Below are 17081 nucleotides of genomic sequence, written 5' to 3'. Positions count from 1 at the left end.
TGAGTGACACAACATTCTGTCAACTGGACCTTCCATGTTGTGGTTGTTGGGTGGGTTCATGTTTGTACAGACTGGTAAAGAGGTCTAATCTGTGGTGGACACAGAGCTGGACTCTCTGGTGGCAGAATGACAAACCCTGGAGACTGTTGACACAAACGGAGACGTAGGACAGGGTGCATACACATTCAATGAGACGCTTCCTAGACTGATACAGAGAATATAAGGACGTGGATCACGTGGGAGGCTAACAAATCCAGAAGAGGGCGATAGAGCAACAATAAGGATGTAAGCAGCAGATAAACTCCAAAGAAGAAGAAGAGGAAAAGCAGTAGAAGAAGAAGGTGAGAAGCTGCTTTCTGTCTTTAAAGCTGATTATTGTCAGTCAAACCTCCTTTAGGAGAACATCTGCACTGTTTTTATCTTCCTAACACTGACTGTTCTACTCAGCCCAGCCTCAGGGTAACACGGTCACCAGTTGAACCGTAACACTCGCTCAGCACCACAAATGCCTCGGTACTGTGTAGCAGCTCACTGCTATAGATCTATATTAGAGATGTGCACTTGTGTTCTTATAGATCTATACTAGTTATTAGAGCCTTATAAATCCTTATAAATGTTTATATAGATCTATTTTACAGACGCTAATGTTCATATAGATCTAAGATACAGGGCTGGAATTTTAATACTTATTCGTGGATGCAGATTTGATTTAAATTGCGATTTTGATTTTACAAGTATTGCGATTCTACAGTGATGATTATTACGATTTTATTTTCCTTACCCAAATATTAGTTGAAACCTACATTCCTAGAAATGTCACAGTACCAAATAATAATGCACATTGCGTCACATTCAGTCATTCACTGATTTATTATTATTTCGATTGAAATAAAAAACCAAATAAAACCTCCATCAGAAAGGAGGCATATATAAAACAACACATTTGGAAGTTGGTCAAATGATACTGTTAACGTTCATCAAGCTCGTGCTTGGGAGTGTCAATGTTTTTATATCGGAACCTACGGTGGCTGGGAAGTGTCAGGTGAATGCATTTACAGAAACGAACACGAATGCAAACCGGCCACAATGGAAGTGTTTCCGACGGACCGGTATTACAGTCGGACGGGTATTATGATATGATAGCCTGATATGAAAAATATAAGAGTATCCTAATCAACTTTCACTTACTTTCATACGCGTTTCGATGTCTTCTTCTTGTTCTTCTCTGTTCTGGTGGGTTAAAAACATCCGCCAGAAACGTGTCCGTCTGTAATACCGGTCCGTCGGAAACACTTCCGTTGTGGCCATTTTGCATTCGTGTTGTGACCTTTTTGCATTTGTGTTCATTTCTTTAAATGCATTCACCTGACACTTCCCGGCCACCGGGTTTCCGCAACGGAAGTGTTACCGACGGACCTGTATTACAGACGGACACGTTTCTGGCGGATGTTTTTAACCCACCAGAACAGTTAAGAACAAGAAGAAGACATCGAAACGCGTATGAAAGTAAGTGAAAGTTGATTAGGATACTCTTATATTTTTCATATCAGGCCATTACATCATAATACCCGTCCGACTGTCCGACTGTAATACCGGTCCGTCGGAAACACTTCCGTTGTGGCCGGTTTGCATTCGTGTTGTGAACTGTTTGCATTTGTGTTCGTTTCTGTAAATGCATTCACCTGACACTTCCCAGCCACCGTACGGAACAGCAGCTGGTCAACATGCTCAGTAGTTGGGCTGCTCCAAAAGAGAAATGTTTGGGCTGTGATTTTTGCCCCAAGAAACTGAATTTCTCTAGTTCAAGTAACAATTTGAAATTAAATTTACTGTTTTGAAACTGAATTAGTCACTTGAAATTGTATTCCTGTTGAAATAAATTCATCTTAATACGTTCCAAAACGTCAATATTCAAAATGATAAAATGATACAGCATGGCATGCTGTAGCGCTTCTGTGGAAGAAACCGGTAACATGTTGTACACCGCCTTGCTACCGCCGGCAGCTTTAGTACATGCTGAGAGGCCAGGTTCAGTGTAATGCTGAACGATTAACTTTAATCGCAGCGATATTGAGGTTTTCACTACTGTGATAACCTAACCTCAGATGGTGAAGTTTTTTGATTCCGTCTCCATCATTTGAGTGATATATATGATCAGAATTGCAGAGAACCGCCTTCCTGGGCTGCTGGTCAGTCAGAGATTGTTATGGGACACAAGCAAATGTGTGCTGCAGCAAGTCTCAGTTACCCCTCATTTGAATACGCTAACAACAACTACACTAGCGCCTAATAACATCCATCTTAACTGAATCACAGAATCAACCAATGAAAACGTAATCTATCGTTCAATGCGGAAATAGATTGAATCGGGTTGAAACGCCGTCACCGTGAGGAAAAGTATGTTTTTTATGAAGAAATGTTTTGGAGACTGCTTATTAGGTGCACCGCCCACCCCCCGCTTCAAACACAGTCTTAACCGCACTAAACACCATCTAAACTGCCAAAAAACTATGCAAATCATCGCTGACTCCTAAATAGAGCCGACCAGTGCCTGCTTAACTTTAACGTGTCATGTAGCGCTGCTCCGTGAAAACATAATCAGCTTCAATCATCTTCACCTGCTCATTGTTTAAACATCTCATCAGAGCAACAGAAGATTCGTGGGAAAAGTTGTTCTGTTGTTGTAGACGAGACCATTGATGCCAGGGATTGTAGAGTCTTAAACATAAAATATTCTTGCCCCTAGTGGTGAAATAACTGATGCATCCTTGCGTCCATTTATTTTTGTGTAATCATTAAGGTTTGGAGTGATATCATCAGGATCATTTAAATTATCTTAATTTAAATTAAGTTGATCAAAATGTAATCAATAAACCTGCTCAGATTCAGTAAACCATTGATCCCTGAGGGGGAATTGGGTGACATTAATGCTGCGCTGATACATCTTTATATGACATATAAATATTTAAAAAGGAGTAGTCAGAACAATCCATGTCAGTACAACTTATATCTACCTTTTCACTGTATCTTACTCGTTATTTTAAATTACATTTTTATTTTTGACATGTATTTTTGTTTATAGTTTTATTTTTTATTAGTATTTATTTTGTTTCCTCACAGTACAATTTATATCTACCTTTTAAATGTATCTTGCTTTATTTTTTACACATTTTTGCCTAATTATGTTTTTTATTAGTATTTTGTTTCCTCACGAGTTAAAAACTAATATTTTCTGAAAAAAAATGATTAATATTTCATAAAAAAACTGTGGAAAATGTGGAAAACACGAAATTTGGAAGAAAAAAAAATTTTTTAAAAAATTGTAGATCGAATCACAATCGCAATATCTGTCAGAAAAATTGCAGTTAGGTTTTTTGTCAAAATTGTGCAGCCCTTGTTCAGGGGGTGTGCATAACACTTGATGTGGAGAAAGCCGACCAACTGTGCAGCAACAGCCATGTGAGCTGTGTTGTCGGTGACTAAAGCAGCGTCTTTCTCCGAGATGTTCCCCTCAGTTGCGACGGTGTGAAGCAGCTTTGCTATATTTGCCCCTGTGTGAGATTTGTGCATTGCCCTTTTCTGGAGAATGTGGGAGGATTTGTCCGCCATCTTTGTCCGCCAAAAGGGAAATCACAGCTGCTGCAAGTCTTCCTCATGTTTGCAATCACTTGTTGGTGCATTACCGCCACCCAGCGGTCATCCACGGAAATGTGAAAAATACAATAAGAAAAAAATCTATTCTGAGAAACAGAAAATCATCACCCAAGAAATCGCAATAAATCTTAAAATAGATTTTTTTCTCACCCTTATTGTTCATATAGATTTATGCTGCATGTATTCCTGTTCATATAGATCTATGCTACATACATTCCTGTTCATATAGATCTATGCTACATACGGTCCTGTTTATATAGATCTATGCTACATGCGTTCCTGTTCAAATAGATATCTGCTAGATCACATTTATTAGTTAATACATTTGCCCGTCCCTGATCTATCCTGACATGTCTACAGTGAGCTTTGGAGTCTATGTTGATTTTTTGTTTAAATCTTTTTCTCCGTGAATAATTGCAGCTGATAAAGGAGATCATGACTGAAGAAGGCCAGGAGGCAAAGCAGACTGACAGAGAACCTGAGGAGGTAACATCACAGATCTATGACCATGTTTACTGTAGACTTATCTAACCAACATGTTTCTACAGCTGCTCACCCTCATCATTAAATATATTTATTGTTTTCCCAGAAACTGGAAATAAAAGCTTTGTTCCAGAACAAGAGGATTCCAGCCAACGTCCTGTGTGGTAATCAAGTTTACTTTTATTTTGAAATGGATCTTGAATGACTTGAATCTTTGCTCTTCACCTGTTCATATTGTGCTGTGGGCCAACACTGCAGTGATAAACACATGAGAAGTTCCACAGCTCCACAGTTGAAGATCTACACTTTAATGAGTCTCTACAGACATTGTCAACATGTTCTGACATTTACTGTTGTATCGCAGCAACATGTTATTATTAATGACTCTGGTGTTAATGTAAAGGAGGCTGCTGTAATCTTTTCTATTCTATTGATGGGAATGTCTGCTGTATTTCTTTCACTCCACAGAAATCAGAGGCCATCTGATGTCCTTCTAAGGTCAAAATGTTAGTTCTATTTCATAATATTTTGTGAGATGTCTCACTATGGCATGCAACCTGTCTGCATTCCTCAGAAGCATTTATTTCAATCTGTCAATCCTGATTGGCCGGTGAAGCCCGTCCGTCCACGAGGGGGAGACCCACCTCCTATAAAAGGAGGACACGGACAGGCACACACCATTCAAACACCTCTTCTCCTCTCAGCTATCTCGCATTTTTCTTTGCCAGCTTAACTGTCCACAGGTGGATTTTCTTTATTCCAGCTGCCGGACGGTGGCAGAACTAGCGCCTGCATTGGACCACAACTGGCTGAGAAGTGGGTAGAATACAGCTCTTACCTTGCTTTGCTTAGTAGGTGCTGTCCTTCACTGCCGAAAGGTAGTGTGATGTGTTCATCGCTCACGCCCCTAGGCTGAAGGCCAGGGGCACATCATGTAAAAGCAAAGTCTGCCACAATAAGCGGGTCCTGTTATTTCCACTCGCTGGGAGGCTCCGGCCACCTCCTGGTTGGCAATGGCGGTTTTCCCGTCATCACCCCGTCCCCTGGAGCGAGCGGTGTGTGCTCGCTCCGGGGGGTGTTGCCCTGTTCCACCGGCAGGGGGCGCCTCCGCTGTGCAGGAAGCCCCTTTGTATTTGATCGGGTGGACACCGGCAGGGGGCGGACACCGGCAGGGGGCGGACACCGGCAGGGGGCGCCACCGCAGCGCGGCCCGCTACTGTGCATGCAACCCGCTACTTCGAGGGGGCTCCACCGTTGTACAGTTAAGCTGCCTCGGTCTGCGCCGGTGGCCTCCGACAGGGGGCGCCGTCGCGCCATTTTTGGGCTCTCCGTTTGTTTACGTTCTGCCTCCGGGAGAGGGCGCCATTGCTCCGTGTATGGCTCCTCTCTCAGTGGGTACACCAGAGCACTTGACATCTTTCTCCCTGAGGATAGAGAGATGGAGCGCTTGCGGCTCCGCCTTGGGTATTACGGACGATATCGAAGGGTTACAGGCTGCAATTTCCATCTGTCCTTCTCTGTTTCACCGGCATTAAGCTCTCTCGGGCCCACGGAGAGTCGGCCCATGTGTTACAGGAAGAGATCACATCCCTGCAGGAGTGCGATCTCAGTGGTCTCTCCCGCTCGGTCTCGGGATGGGTTCTACCCCAGGTACTTTCTGGTCCCCAAACGAGGGGGGTCCGTGATCCATCCCATCTTGGACCTATGGGCCCTGAACAAGTGCCACAGGAAATACACCTTCAGGATGCTCACGCATTCCTCCCTACTGCATCTGGTGCGTTAGAATGATTGGTTCTCGTCTGTCGACCTCAAGGACGTATATTTCCACGTTCCAATTTCACCCCACAGAAAGTAGCCACGGTTTGCTTTCTGGGGGGTGTGTCACAAGTACCGTGTTCTCCTGTTCGGCCTCTCTTTGAGCCTGAGGGTGTTTGTGCACTGCACGGATGCTGCGATCGCTTCACTGAGGAGGCAGGGCATTCGTCTGGCTACGTACCTGGACAATTGGCTGCTTTTGGCACGATCAGAGGCGGAGGCCTGGGCGCACACGTGCATTCTGCTGGATCACCTGTCAAATCTGGGATTTGTGGTGAATGCGGAAAAGAGCATGTTGTCCCCTACACAGGAAATAATTTTCCTGGGTCTGTCCCTGCGCTCGGTACCGTTCACTGCGCGTCTTTTTCCGGAGCTGATGAAGATGTTTGGGGCGTGTCTTGGATTGTTTCGGGCGGGCACGTCTGTTCGGTTCAGATTGTGTCTTCGTTTACTCAGGTTGATGGCTTCGGCCATCCTCGTGATCCGCCTCGGTCGCATTCACATGAGAGATTTTCCAACTGTGGGTGGCCTCACATGGGCTCGATCTTGTACGTCATGGCGCACTGAGATTTTTGGTCATGCCGGAATGCGGCGCAACTCTGCGCCACTAATGTGCCCCGGGCTTCCTGACGGATGGGGTGCCTATAGGCATCGTTACGTCCAGGAAGGTTGTCTCCACGGACGCATGCTTAACAGGCTAGGGTGGGACACACGAGGGTGGGGCTGTGAGGGGTCGCTGGAATGCAGTCCTCCTGCCTGCTCAGATAAATTACTTGGAGCTGTCAGCGGTGTTCCTCCCGCTGATCCATTTCCTTCTGTCTGTCACGGGACATTATGTCCTGGTAAGGACGGACAATACCACAGCGGTGGCGTGAAACAATCGCCAGGGCGGGTTGCGCTCTTATCGATTGCTGTCACTGGCATGCCGACTGATCCTGTGGAGTGTTGGGCGTCAGCTTTCGCTAAGAGCGACGCACATTCCGGGGATCATAAACGTGGGCTCAGATCTGTTGTCCAGGGGCACGCCGCTCTACGGGGAGTGGATGCTGCACCCAGAGGTGGTGCCTGTTCTCTGCGGAAGAGAACCCGCAGCGCGCAATGTTCTTCTCCCTGTGCAGCACAGAGGCTCCCCTCGGTGTAGACGCACTAGCGCACGTTTGGCCGCGCGTGCTTCTTTATGCATTTTCCCCGCTGGCTCTGATTCCCTCCACCCTGTCCAGGGTGAGGGAATGCGGACACACACTGATCCTGATGGCTCCACTGTGGCCGGCCATGCATTGGCTGGCGGAGATTTACCGGCTGCTGTGTGCATGTCCCTGGCAGCTCTTGCTGCGCAGGGACCTGTTGTCACGCTGGAGGGGCACTGTTTTCCACTTGCATCCAGACCGTCTGGCGCTGTGGGCTTGGACCCTGAGTGACTCAATTTGTCAGCCGTGGGATTGTCACAGTGTGTGATTTCCACCATACAGAGTGCCCGAGCCCCCTCCACTAGGTCTCTTTATCACTCTAGGTCAGGGGTGTCAAACTCAAATACACAGTGGGCCAAAATTTAAAACTTCAGCAAAGTAACGGGCCAACATTGAACAAATGAACCTTTTAATATGGACCAAAACATGTTTTGCTTTAATATTGAATATGGAATGAGCAACGCTTATTACTATACAATATAATCAATACAATAGTGCAGCCATGCAAAATCGAATTTCAAATAAAAAAACACATCAATGGCTTTGATTTATCAAATGAAATTGAAATAATAATCATATGCCTCTTTTCTATTTGCAGCCTTCTGATTTAAATATCAAAATAAACTTTTTACACAGGCTAATAATTTCAAAAATAAAACAACAATAATGAATCAATCAACCATTCAAGCCCATGCCTTGGAGTAGCAAGAAAAAGTGAATAAAGAAAAGGGTAATTATTGCTCAGTTTGCTACACACTGATCGAATCTGATGTGTCCAAACCAGATACCTGGCATCTCTTCTTGGATGCTAGTTCATCAATGTCTGGGCTCAGGCTCTGAGCTGAGGAAATCCTCAGTATTGCGCGAAGGTGTTCATCAGTCAGACGTCTCCTGTGAGATGTTTTGGTCATCTTCATAGAAGAGAAAAGTTGCTCACATAGGTAAGTGCTGCCGAACTTGGAGAGCATCTGAGCACCTTGGCTGCGGAGCTGAGGCATTGTGGCAGGGATGAACTGTGGAAACTGTGCGGCACCCACAGCATCATACTTTGACTTCAGCGTGTCATTACACTGGAGTTCAATCAGCTCCATTTGGAGGTTTGTTGGTGCGTTTTCCACATCAACTGCAAAGGGATTACTGAGCAGTTCCTATTTCCTCACGCAGCTCGAAACATCTGTTCAGTACTTTTCCTCGGCTTAACCATCTCACCTCTGTGTGATACGGCACGTCCGCGTATTCCGAACCACATTGCTCCAGAAAAGACTTAAACTGGCGGTGATTCAGACCTTTGGCTCTTATCAAGTTAACTACTTGTGTTACTGTGGTCATAAAATGTTCCATCTTTAGGGCTTTGCCACACAGTGATTCCTGATGTATGATGCAGTGATAAACAGTTAGCTCACCTGCATAGTTCTCTTCCCGCACTTCTCCCTAACCCTGCCCACCAGTCCACTCTTTTTACCGCACATCACTGGCGCACCATCTGTCGTTAATCCCACAAGTTTATCCAACGGCAGCTTTATTTCAGTTGCACATTTGGAAACCTCCTCAAAGATTTCCTTTCCTGTGGTTGTGTCATTCATTGATTTTAATCCCAATAGCTTCTCCGTAACACACAGATTTGAGTCCACTCCATGGATGAAGACTGACAGCTGAGCAGTGTCAGATGCGTTGCTGCTCTCATCCACAGCAAGGGAGAATGCAACGAAATCTTTTCCCTTTTTCATCAGCTGGTCATATAGATTGGTGGCAAGATCACATGTGCGCTCAGCTACTGTGTTTCTGCTCAGGCTCACATTTGAAAATGCTTGCTTTTTGTCTGTGCACACGAGGTCACCAACTTTCATCATACACTTTTTCACACTCTCCCTCATTAAAGGGCCGGGCTGATTTTGCAATCTCTGCTGCCACAATATAACTAGCCTTTACAGCAGCCACACTTTGTGATGTGGCTTTTTTGAACATATTCTGTTGTGAAACCAAACTTCTTTTCATCTCCTCTACTTTGTGTCTCCTATGAGTCATGTCCAGGTCCTTGTACTTGTCATGGTGTTTTGTTTCATAGTGTCGTCTAATGTTGTACTCTTTAGTTATAGCCACGTTGACTCCACAAACAAGACAAACAGGTCTGTCTTTTACATATGTAAACAGATATTCTTCCTCCCACTTGTCCAGAAAGCTCCGGTTTTCTGCCTTTCTTTTTGCCATTTTTGGGAATAGGTCACACGGTGCAAGTTGTAGCGTGAAGTCGCTATGACTACTGTCCGTTTGTAGTTGAACGTTTGGACGTTGTACTTCTTTTCTGGGTCCGACCTGATTGACGCACCAAAACAACAGCAGAACATTATGAGATTTGTAGTATTAGCGGTGAATGCGCTGTTTACTTCCTGGTTTTGTCAGATTTGTCTATAATACTGGCGGGCCAGCTCTAGTAGTCATTTGAGATTGCCTCGTGGGCCAAATATAATTACACTGCGTGCCAAATTTGGTCTAGGTGGAGGCTGTTTGAGGGGTGGTGCCTTCAGAGGAACCACATCCCTTTTCAGTGCCCGGTGGGAGTGAGTTTGGAATTTCTTACAGGACCTGATTGACAAAAACTTTGGCTTTGGGGATAAATTAGCCAGTCAACACCTGCTGATCTGCCGGTTTATGAAGGGGGCGCGTAGGCTCCGCCCCGTGTTAAGATCACTGGTGCCACCGTGAGATCTGGCGGTGGTTTTGGAGGGACTTAAACGTCCTACTTTCGAACCACTGGAGGAGGCGGGCCTGAAGTTCGCCTTTCTTAAGGCTGTCTTGTTGCTGGCTCTGGCTTCGGCCAAGAGGGTCGGTGACATCCATGCACTCTCGGTTCATCCATTGTGCGCTCAGCTTTTCCCAGGTGATGCGAGGATCATCTTGAGACCTAACCCGGCTTTTGTGCCGAAGGTTGTGGGCTCGTGTTCTCCCATTGACCTTTTGGCATTTTCTGCCTTGCATGGTGAGCAGCGACAGGACGTGTTATGTCCAATTTGTGCGATCCGCACTTAGATGAATATGACAAGGGGCCTCAGGAGGAGCAATCAGCTGTTCGTCTCCTGGGCCAGTCCCCGTAAGGGGAAGCCTATTACTAAGCAATGCCTGTCACAGTGGGTGGTGGAGGCTATTGCTTTGGCTTACTCGTGTCAGGGTTTGCAGCCACCTACGGGTCTGCGTGCACACTAGACTCGGGGTCTTGCCACATCCTGGGCTTTAATCAGGGGAGTGTCTGTTCAGGACATCCGTGCGGCGGCGAGTTGGACATCCCCCCTCACGTTTGTCTGCTTTTACATGCTGGACGTTTGAGTAATATGAGTGCGATGTTTCACCAGACTACCCTTCTTGCTCGAATGAGGAGAAGAGGTGCTTATTTTGAATGGTGCGCACCTGTCCGCGTCCTCCTTTTATAGGAGGTGGGTCTCCCCCTTGCGAATGGACCCACTTCACCGGCCAATCAGGATTGGAATGCAGACAGAGGTTGCATCCCATAGTGAGACATCTCACGCATATTACTCATAAAACCAGGGTTATATACATAACCTAAAATTTTGTTGTGTAGAATAAGATGTTTCCCTCGTTGCATACGTCTTAAGGCGCTGATATAAAACAAACTTCAAGAACTGCCTTCTTTCATCTCCGTAACATTGCTAAAATCAGATCTATCCTGTCTCAGGGCGACGCCGAAAAGCTAGTCCATGCTTTTGTTACCTCTCGACTGGATTATTGTAATTCTCTTTTAGCAGGCTGCCCGAGCAAGTCGCTTAAGACACTTCAGCTGGTTCAAAATGCTGCAGCACGTGTACTGACTAAAACTAGGAGAAGAGATCACATTACTCCTGTATTAGCCTCTCTGCATTGGCTTCCCATAAAATATAGAATAGAATTCAAGATTCTTCTTCTCACTTATAAAGCCCTAAATGGACAGGCACCAGTCTATCTCAAGGAGCTTGTAGTGCCATACAATCCCCCCAGAACACTACACTCTCAAAATGCTGGACTACTCGTTGTTCCATTTGTCTCTAAAAGTAGTATAGGAGGAAGAGCTTTTAGTTATCAGGCCCCACTTCTCTGGAACCATCTACCAACCACGGTTCGGGGGGCAGACACCCTCTCTACCTTTAAGGTTAGGCTCAAAACATTCCTCTTTGGTAAAGCTTTTAGTTAGGAACCAGCTCATAGCTCATAGTTAAGATGCAATAGGCATAGACTGCCGGTGGGGGGGTCTGGCATGCTCGGTTGGAGAGAGGTTGGAGAGGGCTTTAAGAGAGAGGTCATTTAGGTTAGAGAGGGACCGGAGAGGGTCCCATTCCTCTCTCTAACACTCCCTCTATGTCTGCTTCTTCCCTTGTGTGTTTGCTCCTGTACTCCTTCTGGCTTTTGTCTTGCAGGTCCGTGGGATCCTCAGTGTGGAGTTACAGAGTCTCAACAACTCTGTCTCCACCCTTTCCTCTGCACACACCCAACACAGCATAACGTGGATGGCTGTTCATCATAGGAATGGGATCCACACAAGGTTCCTGCTGCTTAACAGAAGGTTTTCTTTGCCGCCATGATGAATTCATGTTGGGTGTGGGATACATATGTATGTGTATATACGTATATATGCATATGTGTGTATCCATAAAATGAAGAGTCCGTCCTTAAGACTGCTCTACTGTAAAGTGTCTTGAGATACCATTGGTTATGATTTGGCACTATACAAATAAAAGATTGATTGATTGATTGATTGATGAGACTCGGGTGATCAATTGAGTTGTCAAGTGGGCGCCCTCCTCCTTGGGTGTTTTACTGAACAACACCTCGACAGGGTTCAAAAGTAAATCCCAGCATCCCAGCTTCACCCCTAGATGAAATCAACTTAATTTCACAGCCCAGGTAGAGTCCTTCCTCTTCATCCACAGCCACTGACTAACCTTTTCAGTAGCCATGGAGAGGTCTTTAACTGCCTGCTGGTAGTTCTTCTTTCACAAGCCTGGATGTTGATTTGACTACAAACTCTGCTGCCTACTTCCACCGGAGGAACCTTCACTTTCCAGCCTTCTCGCAGCCTTGTCTGCGACCAGACAATGTCGCAGACAAGGTTGGTAGCTGCGATCTCAGTTGGGAAGCGGAGTTTCTGGCCAAAGTCTTTGAGCCCCGTGCATCTCCTTGCTGCCTACTGTCTGGTCTGACAAAGAGGGCACATGGGGTCTTCAACGTACCACTGGCCTAGGTTTGCAGGAGAAGGCAGGACATGTTAGGCAGCCCTGATTGTAAAGCTCGCCCTGAATGTCTCAATCTACCACAGCTTTTTCCAGGTTATATTCCTCTTCCTCACTTCTTCCCATGCCATCCACTTCCTGTGCCATAGCTTGTGCGCACCGGTGTACCTCCTGGACCACCAGCTTACGTCTCTTTGCTGGAGTGGTCTTGCTCCAGACTGGTGTGCTGGCCCCAAGACCAAGACCAATTCTCTCCTTTTGCACCTTTGCCTGCTCAGTTGCAGCCAGTTGAGTCCACTTCCTTCCGGTGGCCAGGATGGGGGCAGCTTCGGCTACAACTGGATCACTCAAATCCAGTAGCCACCGGAGAGGGTAGATTGCACGGGACACTACGGCCCCAGGGACACGCAGAGCAGCACAGTTGCAAACCCAACCTGCGGCATCCCCGAACCATACTGGCCCCACGGAGCACAGCGGCACCCCCACCCCATAACCACAGCAGGGCACCAGCCACACATCCCAGCGGTCCAGGGGGTGACCACTGCCGGGTATCTTATTTTTTTTTGTAGCCATGTGTGGGTGGGACGCATGCACCATTTGAAGTGAATCCCTCCGCCATGGGTAGCAAGCTCGTGGTGGCGCAGTTGGGTTTATTCCTTGTGGTCAGCTGTCTTTCCATGCCATCAGTAGGTCTTTCCCTTGTTGTTCGCTGCCTTTTTGCAGCAGTCACTTTTTCAACTGATGATCAGTTGCGTTGTGTAGGATGAGATGTTAGTATCCCTAGTTGCTTACGTTTTGAGGCACTGATTAAGCCCTGTGGGATGATCATTTGGGTGATGGCATCCTTGGGATATAAAGTGGGCGCCCTCCATCTTTCTGAGTAGCCTGGGTCTTGAGGTGGCTACAAACCCTCTGCAGCCTACTTTGATGTGTCCATTTGTTTTTACTACAGTTGCTAAAGCTAAACATGAACCAACTTCTTTTACAGTGAAAAATATGATTTAAATGTTCATATTTTAGTATTGTCCCAAAACATGCAGGTAAGGGTTTATTTTGTGCCATAGTTCTTTACATTCCAGAGGGTTTAGTCCATCATGTCATGATATTTTGTAGTGACATTTCGGTCTTTTTGCCCATCCATTTACTTTGAACAATAGTGTGTAAATGTGTGACATTTCCCACTATAGAAAAGCAACAACAAAACAGAGAAAATTACTCCAAAAACACACAAAACAACAAAAATTTACAAAATTTCTAGGAAAATATACACAAACAAAAAAAATCCAATAAACCTTTTTTTGTTTCCTGTAAAGGAGAATCTGCTCATGTACTACAGCTCCAGGATCATCTCCACATAAAGAAGGAAGAGGAAGAACTATTGGAAAGTCTGGAGGTAAAGCAGGAGACGGATAACACGGCTGTTGCTGTGAAGAGTGAAGAGGATGGAGTTCAGTGTTCTCTGCTACACTGGAGACAAAGTGAGAAGAACATCAAAGGAGAACCTGCAACCTGCAGCTCAGCTAAAGTCATGAAAGTAGAACCAAATGTAGACATCAGTGAAAGTCCAGATGCAGCAAACACTTGTACACAACCAGACACTGATGGAGAGGAAACAGACTGCTCTGACACTGAAGACAGTGAGGATTGGAGGGAACCTTTGTCCCAGTCTGAAGCTCAGAGTGAACACATTGACATGAGCTGTGAGAGCTTTCAGACATCTGAGGTTAGGACTGAGACGAACACCAAAGGAAAATCAAAGAACACAGAGAAACACTTTGGTTGTGACGTATGTGGGAAACTATGTAGCAGAAGATTTGAACTGAAGATCCATAGGAGAATTCACACAGGAGAGAACCCCTTTGGTTGTGACGTCTGTGGGAAACGATTTAGCCGCAGATCTAATCTGAAGGTCCACATTAGAATTCACACAGGAGAGAAACCCTTTGGGTGTGATGTGTGTGGGAAACTATTTAGCAGAAGAGTTGACCTGAAGATCCATAGGAGAATTCACACTGGAGAGAAGCCCTTTGGTTGTGACGTCTGTGGGAAACGATTTAGCAGCAGATCAAATCTAAAGAGCCACACAATAATTCACACTGGAGAGAAACCCTTTGGTTGTGATGTTTGTGGCAAACGATTTAGGTACAAGACTCATCTAAAGGCTCATATGTTAATTCACTCAAGAGAGAAACCCTATGGTGGTGATGTGTGTGGGAGACAATTTAGCATAGGATGTGATCTGAAGAAACACACAGGAATTCACACAGGAGAGAGACCCTTTGTTTGTGACGTGTGTAGTAAAGGATTTTGTCACAAGTCTCACCTGAAGCGACACATGGAAATCCACACTGGAGAGAAACCTTTTGGTTGTGATTTTTGTCAGAGATCATTTTCTTGCAGGTCGCATCTGAAGATGCACTTGTTAATTCACACGGGGGAGAAACCCTATGTTTGTGATGTTTGTCAGAAAAGATTTGTTCAAAAGACTAACCTGAATCGACACATGAAAATTCACACTAGAGCAACGGTCACCAAATATGCAGACCCAGACCCACAAAATAAAAAGGAGTAATTAATTAAAAGTTAATGTGGTGCTTCTATATCTAGCCTGTCCAGCTATTGCAGTCTTTACAGTAGCGTTCTAGCCGACAAGGAAACGCTCAAACCAGTCGCATACAAGTTCTCCATCTTATGTGAGACAGCTAAACCTATCAGGTTTGTGTAATACTAGGCCTGGGCGATAAAACAATAGTGATATATATTTAGATAGAGATGTAATCAATATCAATAGAAAATGTGTGATAGAATGTTAAATGATTTCACTGAACTCTGTTAGAAGTGAGAAGAAGAGATGACCTGGAATTCTCAGTGGTCTCCCATCCAACTGCTAACCAGGCCTAGCCCTGCTTAGTTTCACACATCTGATGAGATTGGGCATCAACATGCAGGTTTGGCCACATGTAACGTGTACTGCCATATTACTGTTTGTCAGTGTCAGAAATTAGCTTGGGCCATGGCTTGGCCTTTGAATTTATTCAAGAACGACCCCCAAAAATCTTGTTTCATCGGCCAAAATTTCCTTCAATGTTTTGGTCATCAACTTACAGTATTAGTATCCCCTTTTTAGTATCCGCTCCTGCATTTGCCCCTCTCTCACTCACTCACACACACACACACACAAAACAATTTCATTTTTGGGGTGTAATGAGGGATTAAATGCCAAAAATACCCCACAATAATTTCTTAATTTCATACCCTGCTGTTCATTTCATGTCGGAGATGTTAGTTCTACCTCAGATGTGCACTGATTTATTATTTACAAAATGCGTAAATACATTTTGTTTGTTTAAGGATTTATTCAATGTCTATATTTGTACATTGAACACTACAAATATAGCAAACCTTCATTTTATTGAGGTCTTTTTTTTAGTTTTTCTCCATAATTGTGTTGACCTTTTTAAATGTTAAAGATTATGTTTAAAATATTTTTTTTTTACATTTGGCCTTTTTTCTTCTGGTCCTTATTTTCAATAATTTTAAAAACCGAATCAATAATTATCGATATCGACTGATATCAAACACTTATGTCGTGATACATTTTTCAGGAATAAACTCAGAGCAAAGACGGGCAGGATGGTAGGACACGAGAAAGTGGAGAAAAGAAAAGAAAGATTGCATTAATGAGAAACAGTAAAAGAAACAGGCGACGGAGCTGAAGGTAGGGAAAGACTCAGACAATGGTGTCCTGAATACCCCTGCACTAGAGAGAAACCCTTTGGATGTAATGTTTGTAGTAAAACTTGTAGTTTTAAAAACTTGTGGCCAACTCTTAAGAAACATGTAAACATCCACACTGGAGTGTAATTTTTACAATGTGATGTTTGATGTCTGTAGAAATGTTGCAAAATGTGGAACTTCTTTTATTAAATATATGCTAAAGGATCAAAATGAAGAAACCAAATTTAAAAACGTTGTTTCAGAAACATGAATCTCCTGAGGCGATTATACATTTATGAAGCTAAAGCAGCTTCATTCTTTTACCTCCACTATTTTAAATTTAGATATTTATAATTCTGAATCTTTTTTAATAATTTGTTTGATTAATTAAAATAGACAAAAACAAATGTCAGTGTGTATAAAACAGTCGAATGTGATAAACTGTTGTTTTGGTCCTAAATGGCTTTGAATGGTTTCAGTGTTGAGGAATGCAAACACTAAACTGTGATATGGATTATTCTGACTCTGTAAATCACAGACTGAGCTGCAGTGTATCTTTGCTCATCAGGGCGTGGATGTGGCTGAAATGCACACATTTGTATCTGTGACCAAATATTTGTTGCAGCATTTTAAAGCTTGTTTTACAAATATTGATTATTTCGGTGTTTGTCCATGTTTAATAAATCTGCCATTTTTCCCCCCAAATGTTGGACGTATGTGTCGTGTGTGTATGCAGTAAATGTGTGAGTTTTGATTGTTCCTGTAAACCCAGTTTGAATCAGTCCACTATGATTTCAACACTCACTGCAGTAGAATTCTATCCCTGCACAGTAACATCTACAACTGTCGGCTTCATTCTCTCTGGAAGAAAGCAGAGCATCTAACTCCAGCTTAACATAACTCCCATTCCTCCTTAAGAATCAGGACTGATGGACAGCAGTGGATTCAGCTTCTGAACTACTGCAAAAAGGACTTGATTTACAATAGGGATGTTGATAACTGACCAGTT

General features: G+C 44.3%; 1 protein-coding gene across 1 annotated transcript; it reads left to right on the top strand.

The window, feature by feature from the left end:
- Positions 1-283: 283 nt before the first annotated feature.
- LOC114462122 (zinc finger protein OZF-like) lies at positions 284-16777 on the top strand. Its single transcript, XM_028444781.1, has 4 exons — positions 284-341; positions 4075-4140; positions 4244-4301; positions 13669-16777. Exons 2-4 carry the CDS (start codon positions 4090-4092, stop codon positions 14925-14927), a joined length of 1368 nt encoding a protein of 455 aa, XP_028300582.1. The 5' UTR covers positions 284-341; positions 4075-4089; the 3' UTR covers positions 14928-16777.
- Positions 16778-17081: the final 304 nt, after the last annotated feature.

Source organism: Gouania willdenowi, chromosome 4 (assembly GCF_900634775.1).
Source record: "Gouania willdenowi chromosome 4, fGouWil2.1, whole genome shotgun sequence".
Lineage (NCBI taxonomy): Eukaryota > Metazoa > Chordata > Actinopteri > Blenniiformes > Gobiesocidae > Gouania > Gouania willdenowi.
The sequence above is the reverse complement of the archived record's forward strand: the minus strand, read 5'-3'. Positions and strand labels throughout refer to the sequence as shown.

Bases quoted from the DNA above. Each gene is read 5' to 3' on its own strand.
- LOC114462122 (XM_028444781.1), top strand. From the start codon at position 4,090: ATGACTGAAGAAGGCCAGGAGGCAAAGCAGACTGACAGAGAACCTGAG. The intron at 4,141-4,243 runs GTAACATCACAG...TTGTTTTCCCAG, and splicing joins CTGACAGAGAACCTGAGGAG to AAACTGGAAATAAAAGCTTT. The intron at 4,302-13,668 runs GTAATCAAGTTT...TTTCCTGTAAAG, and splicing joins TCCAGCCAACGTCCTGTGTG to GAGAATCTGCTCATGTACTA.